Source organism: Sus scrofa, unplaced genomic scaffold (genome assembly GCF_000003025.6).
Source record: "Sus scrofa isolate TJ Tabasco breed Duroc unplaced genomic scaffold, Sscrofa11.1 Contig44, whole genome shotgun sequence".
Lineage (NCBI taxonomy): Eukaryota > Metazoa > Chordata > Mammalia > Artiodactyla > Suidae > Sus > Sus scrofa.
In genome coordinates, this window is record NW_018085208.1 from 58,654 (window position 1) to 69,787 (window position 11,134).

At 36.1% G+C, this 11,134-nt stretch overlaps 1 protein-coding gene and 1 pseudogene across 1 annotated transcript in view; both read left to right on the top strand.

Moving 5' to 3' along the window:
- The window catches only part of LOC110258795 (olfactory receptor 1571-like), a 30,982-nt gene extending 26,602 nt beyond the window's left edge, over positions 1-4,380 (top strand). The window contains exon 5 of the mRNA XM_021082066.1: positions 4,349-4,380. Coding sequence (XP_020937725.1) covers positions 4,349-4,380 — 32 coding nt within the window. The remainder of the gene's footprint in view (positions 1-4,348) is intronic.
- A 159-nt stretch (positions 4,381-4,539) lies between these two features.
- LOC110258796 lies at positions 4,540-5,333 on the top strand (annotated as a pseudogene).
- Positions 5,334-11,134: the final 5,801 nt, after the last annotated feature.

Consider the following 11,134-nt stretch of genomic DNA (forward strand, 5'->3'; position numbering starts at 1 on the left):
GCAACAACAACAACAACAACAACAAAAAGACAAAAAAAAAAAAAAAAAACCTTTTCTTTCTATACCATGCAAGTATGCATACTCATACACTTTTATACAAATGCAAGAATAAGACCCTTGCACATTGTAAATACTCTGTGTTTTACTGCATCATTGCTCCTAAGTTTTGTCCTGTTTTCCTGCTTAGTAATTCCTCACAGACTTGTCTCCAATCACTAATTTAATGAAGATTCATAACTGTTATTCCATATTGTTAAATGTATTTATATTATATATCTGTATAACAGGTCATAGTCTGCCTGTGCTACTCTCACTTTGATGGATTTTCGTACCCTTTATCGTCAAGTTGCTGTAATATCAATGCTACACAAATGTATTGAGAATGACATTCAAACTGTCATTCTTACCATGAATGATTTTGTCTCCCAGGGTTAACTGGGCAATGTCCAGAGACTTTTTTGGCTGTCACACAGGGAGGGATCATACTGAAGTATTATACATAAGTCAGGAATGCTCTAAACTTGGGACAGTTCACAGAACAGACCCCACCACAAACACTGATCTGGCCCAGAATGTCCAATGTCCATTGTGCCAACACTGAAGAACACTTAGTTAAAGAATATCTATATTTTGAATATATATAGCTATCTTCACACTTTTCCGTAAAACTTTTCTTTTTCTTTTTCTTTTTTTTTTTTGGTCTTTTTGCCTTTTCTAGGGCTGCTCCCGTGGCATATGGAAGTTCCCAGGCTAGTGCTGTAGCCACCAGCCTACACCAGAGCCACAGCAACTCGGGATCTGAGCCGCATCTGCAACCTACACCACAGCTCACGGCAACGACGGATCCTTAACCCATTGAGCAAGGCCAGGGATCAAACCCACAACCTCATGGTTTCTAGTCAGATTCGTTAAACACCGAACCACGACGGGAACGCCAACATTTTTCCCTAAAATCTTTTAACACTTTACATTTCTGAAAGGAAAATTAAAGAGTATATCTTTGCTACTAGTTCAAAAATTCCCACCCTAAAATGTGTTGGATGTTTAAGTTTTTTCCCCAGGACTGTGGTATGACAGACTGCAGAGAGCTTTCTTATTGTTACCTAAACTATGTACTGAGTTAGAGCGAAGATTTATATATATATAGTCACCATTTTGATTTGCTTGTTATTATCATTTACCCATGTATTATATGCTCATTTTTCTACGTCCCAATTTTTCTACAATTGATTTTGAGGCATATTTTGGGTCAATTTTTTTTAATTTACTATGTTACACATGTCTGTGTCTTTCTTCTAAATTTCTTGCATTATTTAAGATGGTTTTTCTGGCCCATTAATTTTATATATTTAGATGTCAAGATATTCATCTAAAATGTGTAGGTTACTCTTACGCTCAGTCCTAATCGCTCTAATTTTTGTAAGCTGTTTGAGGGAGGCAAAAAACTTCATTTTTTCAAGGTAGGTGATTATGACAACTTTCATCAACAATTCAATTTTTGCAAATGAATTGAAATACAATCTTACCTCATATTAAATGTTTGTATATAATAAGACCTAAGTCACAGTTCATTCATCAAATAATAAAACTGAGCAGGTACTACCTGCCAGGACATTCTAGGAACATTATTTAATATATTATTTCACATTTAAGTCATTGTCAATTCAATTAATCCACATTGATATTATAAATTACTACTATTTCATCTCTTATTCAAAAGTTTTTAATTTTCCATTTGACTCTGTTTACCACACTTGTTTTGAATCACACTGTTTAGCATGTTTTCATTCTCCTTGTCATTCTTTTGCTTTCCTAACTTTTTGTTTTTCTAAACTTATCCTTGTAGGAGTGTACTCATATTCACACACTTGCTAAAACAAAATTTGCTGCCTGTTATTAAAAATGGCCAACATTCAATTCATATTCATTGTACTTTTTATACATCCTTTTATAAAGTCTTGGTTTATTCCCTTTGCTCAGTTTTCTCTCCATCTGTACAATTTGTGTTTCAGGTCATAACTACACTGCTACTTTCACTTCTGGATAAATTTATTTTTTCTTTTTTATTATTTTTCCTGGGCATCAAGGAACTCAAACAGCCTACAAAATGTCTCCAGAACCAAAGAAGATTTTCTTTACCACAGTCTCTCAGGGACAATTTGAGTTCATCAGATCTTTATTCCCTTTCATGTCTATTTTCTATAGATAGATGATAGACAGATGGATAGACAGTTATAGAGAAATATATAGATATGCATTAATATCCAGGTTTACAGAAAGATTATAGGTATATATACAGGCATATTTGTTCACTGAAAAGATTTTTTATGTATCTTTAATATAAAGGAGAAAATGTCCATACCAAAATGGAACTCCCAAATTTATTGGTACCTGAGATTACAAACTGGAATTTCTGGATGTTGTTTGTACATAATTTGATCTAATTAACTTGAGTTACATCAACCTCTAAGCTAGAGTAGTTAGGGGTGAAAATACACAGAAGTAGCACAAACTGGTAAGCCAAAGTTGTGTGTGTGTGTGTGTGTGTGTGTGTGTGTCCATGGATTGTGCAGTGCAAGAAGTCCTCAGAGCAGGAGCACTTGTTGGGAGACAGGTTTCGATAATCTTTTCTTAGCCTCTTTGCTTCTATTTTCTATGCTGAAAACTCCATCTTGTCCTGCTTTACTTTACCCCATATTCCTGCTTGAAAAACTGTTGCAGTGCTGGTAAATGACTTAAGCTTAAGAACAAAGACCAAAAGGCCTAAGTCATTCATATGGTCAGCTGAATGAGGACATAATGCATTGGTCTAGGCATGCCAGACCTGTGCAGATTGGCACACCATTTGCATAGCATGATGTGTCCTGTTAAAATAAGATAAAGAGGAACCTCATGGCCCCAAGTGGTTTATGAGCAGTGTTAGCAGAATATACATTAGCAAAGAGAATCAAGATGCAAACCTAGGCACACTGGGTTGCCACAGATAGGCATGCCTTTTGTGGAAGCACAATGATAATTCTCTAGATTCTATGCATAGATAGCTAAGGCCAACCTTCCTCAAATGCTAATGATTGTTGAATGCCTAAAGGTCAGAGTATAATCTTAACCATCTACCAGATATGTGACTTTTAAATAATAAAAGAACTTTTAAAATTAAAAAAAAAACTATATCCTGCACCTATCCCTCCTCACTTGATGTAATCCTAAAGAGCACAATAAAAGCAATGTGGTTTCTTGAGGTGGTGCTCTTGGTCCCTGAGACCTTGAATCCCCTGGTTCCCACCTTTAATTAAGATAAATATCTCTGTGTCTTGTTTTATGTTAACTTTTTTCCTTAAGTTTCACAGCACCCATTCTTCAGCCCTCACCTGCTGAGCTGGTCTCAACAAGTACTGAACTCATATATTCCAAGGGGATTCTTATATAAAAAGGGCAGAACTCAATCAACAGATGGATTTCATTTATACATACAGGCCACCTTTGCAAGAATTTCATAAAGTGCTAGAGGTACACACTGTGGATGAAGGAATCCTTGTGACTTGAAGGTTCAGCAGCAGCAGGGAGGCCACCTACACTTAGTTCTGCAACAATCTCTGACGTTATTTCTCCTCACTCTCCCTCTTTCCCTTTACCGTCCCCACAGTGGCTTTTTTTTTTTTTAAGGCCATACCTGCAGCACATAGATGTTCCCAGGCTAGGGGTCGAACTGGAGCTACAGTTGCCGGCCTACGCCACAGCCACAGCAACATCAGAGCTGAACCGCATCTGCAACCTACACCACAGCTCATGGCAATGCCAGATCCTTAACCCACTGAGTGAGGCAAGGGATCAAAACCTGCAACCTCATGGTTCTTAGTCAGATTCGTTTCCGCTGTGCGACAAGGGGAACTCCTAGCTTCCTTTTTTAAATTCAAACATCTTAAGCAAGCATCATCTTCAGGGCCTTTGCACTGTCTGTTCTCCCTGCCAGGCACCCATTTCTCCTGAAGTGCTCATGGCTTCTGCTCTCTTTACCTTGAGGTCTCTATTCAAATGTCACTTTATGTGCATGTCTTGCCTGAATAGCCATAAAAAAATAGCAACCCCTCCTTACTCTTTCCCTTATACTTGTTATCATTTAGCTCATAGCTCTTGTCACTACCTGATATACTATATGTATTTTTTATTTCCTGTATTCATTCTCCATGACTGAATTTTAGGAGATTCTATTTTTAACAATCATAAACACATTGTCAAGTCCAAGAACAAAATATTGAAATTATTTTTTAACAGAAAAAAATATGAATATTAACATTTCAACAATGTGTGTAATGTCCACTTGTATGAAAATTATCCCCTTTCCTTGTAGTATCCTCCACCACATGGCACCAACGAACATAACAGGTGTTTCAGAATTTCTTCTTATGGGATTCTCAGAGGAACAAGAACTGCAGCCCCTCATATTTGGGCTTTTCCTCTCCATGTACCTGATCACTATGTTTGGAAACCTGCTCATCATTCTGGCCATTAGCTCAGACTCCCACCTCCACACACCCATGTACTTCTTCCTCTCCAACCTGTCCTCTGTAGACATCTGTTTCATCTCCACCACCATCCCAAAGATGCTGTGGAACATCTACACACAAAGACAAGTTATAAACTATGTAGCCTGCATCATCCAGGTGTATTTTCTAATGCTGTTTGCAGGGTTGGATGACCTCCTCCTGACTGTGATGGCCTATGACCGCTTTGTGGCCATCTGCCACCCCCTGCACTACACAGTCATTATGAACCCCCAACTCTGTGGAATTCTGGTTCTGGTTAGCTGGGTAATCAGTGTTCTGCATTCCTTGTTACAAACCTTAATGGTATGGAAACTATCCTTCTGTAGAGAGGTGGAAATCCCTCACTTTTACTGTGAAGTCAACCATATGGTCCGACCTGCCGGTTCTGACACATTTCTTAATGATGTAGTGATATATATTGCAGCTGTGCTGCTGGCTGGTGGTCCTCTCACTGGAATATTTTACTCTTACTCTAAGATAGCTTCCTCCATACATAGAATCTCATCTGCTCAGGGAAAGTATAGAGCTTTTTCCACCTGTGTGTCTCATCTCTCTGTTGTCTCCTTGTTTTATTGTACAAGCATCGGTGTATACCTTAGCTCTACTGCTACCCACAGCTCACACTCAAGTGCAACAGAGTCATTGGTGTACACTATGGTCACGCCCATGCTTGACCCCTTCATCTACAGTCTGAGGAACAGAGACATAAAGAGGGTTCTGATGGCATTCTTCAGAATGACAGCTATAAAAAGGCCACTTGTCCTCAACTCAGGAAGATCACATGATTGAAGGGTCATGAGTCTTAACTACTCATTGAATTATGGAAAATCAATGTTCATGAAGAAGGGTGCTTACACATTGGAATGAAGGGGCTGATGACTTGTTTTATGCCTTTTTATTGTTTTATCTTCCTATTTCTCCTTGAAAACTTCCAGTGTTTCCCACTCATGAATCTTTCCATTCTCTTAATGAAATATCTCCATCTTTTCTAACATTAGTCATAATGATGAAAGGAGCAATGAATGTACTTTATGAAAACCATTCATTATATATGTCCTCTTTATGATTGTTCCCTGGTAGTAAATGTTTTTCCTTGCACTTTTTAAGTCTAAGTCACATTTATTTTTGTTTTTATTTCATTTGCTTTATTTATTTATTTTTTATACTCAATGAAATTTATTACATTTATAGTTGTGCAATGATCATCACAATGATATTTTATAGCACTTCCATCCCAAATCCCCAGCACATCCCCCAACCTCCAAACTGTCTCATTTGGAAACCATAAGTTTTTCAAAGTCTGTGAGTCAGTATCTGTTCTGCAAAGAAGTTCATTGTGTCCTTTTTTTAGATTCCACATGTAAGTGATAGCATATGATGTTAGTGTCTTGCTGTCTGACTTCACTTCACCACATGATGAAGAGAATTTTTTCAATACTCTTACCTACATTCTCATAGATTAATGAACCATAGGTGTGTGAATTGACTTGCCAAGTTGACCCATACTTGTAACACTGAGATTAATCCAAGCTGATTATGGTATATGATCCTTTTAATATACTGTCAGATGCAGTTTATTAATATTTTCTTGAGAAATTTTGCATCTATGTTATTAAACATATGGTCCTGTAATTTTCTCTCTTTTTTGGTATGGTTTTGGTATCAGGATACTGGCAGCCTTGTAGAATGAATTTGGGAGTGCTACACCCTCTTCAGGTTTTTGGAATTGTTTGAGAAGCCTAGGTATTGGTCATTGGTTTGGTTTGTTTTGTTTTTTTCTTTGGTTTTTTGTTTGTTTGGTTGGTTTTTGGTTTTGGGGTTTTTGTTTTTGTTTTGTTTTGTTTTGTTTTGTCTTTACTTTTTAGGGCCACAACCATGGCGCATGAAAGTTCCCAGGCTAGGAGTCTAATCAGAGCTATTGCTGCTGGCCTATGCAAGAGCCACAGCAATGCCAGATCCAAGCCACATCTGCGACCTACACCACAACTCATGGCAATGCTGGATCCTTAACCCACTGAGCGAGGCCATGCATGGAACCCGCAAACTGATGGTTCCTACTCAGATTCATTTCCACTGCACCAAGATGGGAACTCCAAATCATTGTTTTTTTTTTAAGACTTTTATTTTTTATTGTAGTTGATTTACAATGTTTGGTCAAATTCTGCTATATAACAAAGTGAGCCAGTCATATATACACATTCTTTTTCTCACATTATCCTCTATCACGCTCCATCTTAAGTGATTAGATATAGTTCCCAGTTTTATACAGCAGGATTTCATTGCTTGTCCACTCCAAATGCAATAGTTTGCATCTACTAACTCCAAACCCCCAGTCCATCCCACTCCTCACCCTTGGAAACCACAAGTCTGTTCTCCCTGTCAAGGAGTTTGTTTCTTTTCTGTATATATGTTCACTTATACCATATATTAGATTCCACATATAGGTGGTATCATATAGTGTTTGTCTTTCTTTTTCTGACTTACTTCACTTGGTATGAGAATCTCCAGTTCCATCCATGTTGCTGCAAATGGCATTATTTTGTTCTATTATATGGCTGAGTACTATCCCATTGTGTATATATACATCTTCTTAATCCATTCATTTGGATAGACATTTAGGTTGTTTTTATGTCTTGGCTATTGTGAATAGTGCTGCAATGAACACATGGGTGCATGTGTCTTTTTCAAAGAAAGTTTTGTCTGAATATATGCCCATGAGTGGAATTGCTGGGTCATATGGTAGTTCTATCTTTAGTTTTCTGAGGTATTTACATACTGCTTTCCATAGCGGTTATACCAATTTACATTTCTACCAACAGTAAAGGGGGGGGGTCCCTTTTCTCCACGCCCTCTCCAGCATTTGTTATTTATTAACTTACTAATGATGGCCACTGAGATCAGTGTGAGGTGATAGTAGTTTTGATTTGCATTTCTCTAATAATTAGTGATGTTGAGCATTTTTTCATTTGCCTGTTGGCCATCTGATTATCTTCTTTAGAGAATGGTCCATTCAGGTCTTTTGCCCGTTTTTCATTGGGTTGTTGGGGTTTTTTGTTGTTGTTGTTGTTGAGTTGTATAAGGTTTTTGTACATTTTAAAGATAAGTCCTTTGCCAATATTTTCTCCATTCCATTGGTTGTCTTTTTTTATGGTTTTCTTTGCTATGCAAAAGATCGTAAGTTTGATTAGGTCCCACTAGGTTATTTATGTTTTTATTTTTGTTGCCTTGAGGGACTGACCTAAGAAAACATTTGTACAGTGGAAGTCAGGGAATGTTTTGCCTATGTTCTCTTCTAGGAATTTTATTGTGTCTTATTTTATTTTAGGTATTTAAACTAAACTAGGTATTTAGTTTATTCTTGTGCATGGTGTTGAGGGTGTGTTATACTTTAATTGATTTATATGCAGCAGCCCAGTTTTCCCAGCATCACTTACTGAAAAGGCTGTCTTTTCCCATTTTATGTTCAAAGATTAATTGACCATAGGTGTCTGGGTTTATTTCTGGCTTCTCTATTCTGTTCCATGGGTCTGTATGTCTGTCTTGGCAGCAGTATCACCCTGTCTTGATGACTGTAGCTTTGTAATATAGCCTGAAGTCTGGGAGAGTTTTGACTCCTGCTTGGTTTTTGTTTCTCAGGATTGCTTTGGAAATTCTGGGTCTTTTGTGGTTCCATATAAATTTTGGGGTTGTTTGTTCTAGTTCTGTGGAAACTGTCATGGGTAACTTGTTAGGGATTGCATTGAATCTGTAGATTGCTTTGGGTAGTATGGCCATTTTTACAATATTAATTTTTCCAGTCCAGGAGAATGGAATATCATTCCATTTCTTTGAATCCTTTTTTATTTCCTTGACTAATGTTTTATAGTTATCAGCATATAAGTCCTCTACCTCCTTGGTCAGTTTTATTCCTAGGTATTTAATTTCGGGGGGTACAACTTTAAAAGGTACTGCATTTTTATATTCCTTTTCTAATATTTAATGAAATATTAGTATACAGAAATGCAACTGATTTCTGAATGTTAATCTTGTATCCTGCTAATTTGCCAAATTAATCGGTTTGAGTAGTTTTTGTGTGGACTCCTTAGGGTTTTCTATATATAGTATCATGTCATTTGCATACAGTGACAATTTTTGATAATTTTATTTCTTTTGTTTGTCAGATTGCCGTGGCTAGAACTTCCAATACTATGTTGAATAACAGTGGTGAGAGTGGGCATCTTTGTCTTATTCCAGATTTTAGTGGGAAGGTTTTTAATTTTTCTCCATTGAGTATTATATCTGCTATGGGTTTGTCATAAATGGCTTTGATTATGTTAAGGAATGTTCCCTCTATACCCAATTTGGTAAGACTTTTTATCGTGAATGGATGTTGGAGTTTGTTGAGTTCTTTTTCCACCTCTATTGAGATGATCGTGTGGTTTTTGACTTTTCTTTTGTTAATGTGGTATGTGATGTTGGTTGATTTGCATATGTTGAACAATCCTTGTGAACTTGGGATGAATCCCACTTGGTTGTGTTGTATGACCTTCTTTATATGTTGTTGGATTCAGTTGGCTAAAATTTTGTTAAGAATTTTTGCGTCTATATTCATCAAAGATATTGGCCTATAATTTTCTTTTTTGGTAGTTTCTTTGTTTGATTTTGGAATTAGGGTGATGGTGGCTTCATAAAATCTCTTTGGGAGTATTCCTTACTCTTCAATCTTTTAGAAAAGTTTAAGAGGGATGGGTATAAATTCTTAACATGTTTAGTAGAGTTTGCCTGTGAAGCCATCTGTCCTGGACTTTGGTTTGTAGGGACTGTTTTTATTACACATTCAATTTCATTTCTAGTGATAAGTTTGTTCAATTGATCTATTCTTGATTCAGTTTTGGCAGACTGTATGCATCTTGAAAGTTGTCCATTTCTTCTAGTTTGTCAAATATGCTGGCATATAGTTGTTCTTATGGTTTTTTTAATTTCTGCAGTATCTGTTGAGATTTCTCCTTTTTCATTCTTATTTTGTTTATAGCTATTAGTAATTCTTCGTGTTTGGTAGAATTACCCTGTGAAGGCATGTATTTCCGGTATTTTGACTCCTATAATTTTTTATTACCAATTCAATTTCACTAGTAGTGATTAGTCTGTTCAAACTGTTTGTTCATGATTCGATTTTGGCAAGTTGTAGGTGTCTAGAAACTTGTCCATTTCTTCTACGTTGTCCAATTTGTTGGCTAATAATGTTCATAGTATTGTCTTACGATTTTTTTTTAACCTCTGTAGTAGTGGTATAATTTCGCCTTTCTCATTTCTTATTTTGTTTATTTGGGTCTTTTTTCTTATTGGTGAGTCTGACTAAAGATTTATCAGTTTTTCTTATCTTTTCAAAGAACCAGTTCTCGGTTTTATTGATCTTTTCCATTTTTATTATTATTTTATTTCCTCTCTGATCTTTATTATTTCCTTCCTTCTGCTGACCTTGGGCTTTGTTTGTTCTTCTTTTTCTATCCTTTAGAAAAAGAAAGGTTAGTTTGTTTATTTGCGATGTTTCTTATTTCTTGATGAGCACCTGATTTGTTATGAACTTCCTTCTTGGAACTGCTTTGCTGAATCCCATATATTTTGAAGTGTTTTCTTTTCATGTTAATTTATCTCATGGTATTTTCTGATTTCTCTTTTGATTTCTTCATTGATGCATTGGGTTTTTTCGTGGCATATTTAGTCTCCACATGTTGGTTATTTTCATTTTTTCTTTCTGTGCTTTTCTAGTTTCTACTTTTCTAGTTTCACACCAGTGTGGTTGGAAAAATTGCTTGATATAATTTATACCATCTTAAATTTGGTGAGGTTTGTTTTCTGGCCTAGTATGTGATGTATCCTAAAGAATATTCCTTGTGATTTTGAAAAGAATGCGTATTCGGCTTTGGGGGGTGTCATGTCCTGTAGATATCTACTAAGTCCAACTGGTCTATTGAGTCATTTAAGACCACTGATGCCTCATTGATTTTATGTCTGGATGATCTATCCATTGTTGTACATTGCTAGAGTCCCCCACTATTATTGTATTATTGTCAATTTCTCCTTTAAATATCAGTTAGTATTTGCTTACTATACTTACATGCTCTTGTATTGGGTGAATATATATTAAAGAGTGTAATATTCTCCTCTTGTTTTGATGCATTTATCATTCAATAATGCACTTCTTTGGATTTTGTTACAACTTTTTTAGTGTCTATTTTGTCCAATAGAGTATTGCTACCTTCATTTTCTTGTCATTTTCTTTGGCATGAAATATCATTTTGCATCCCCTCACTTTCAGTCTGATTGAAGGATCTTATTTTTTAATCCAATCAGCTATCCTATGTCTTTTGATCGAAGCATTTAGTCCATTGACATCTAAAATAATTATTGATATGTCTGTACTTATTTCCATTTTATTACTTGTTTTCTGGTTGTTTTGTCATTTTTTTATGTGTATTAATTTTTATCTGTTGAAATTTGATCATTTCTTTGGTACACGGCTTGTGTTCATCTCTTTTTGGTTTTTGTGTATCTAGTGTAATATTTTGATTTGTATACCATGAGGTTCCTATATGTTGACCCATAATTAT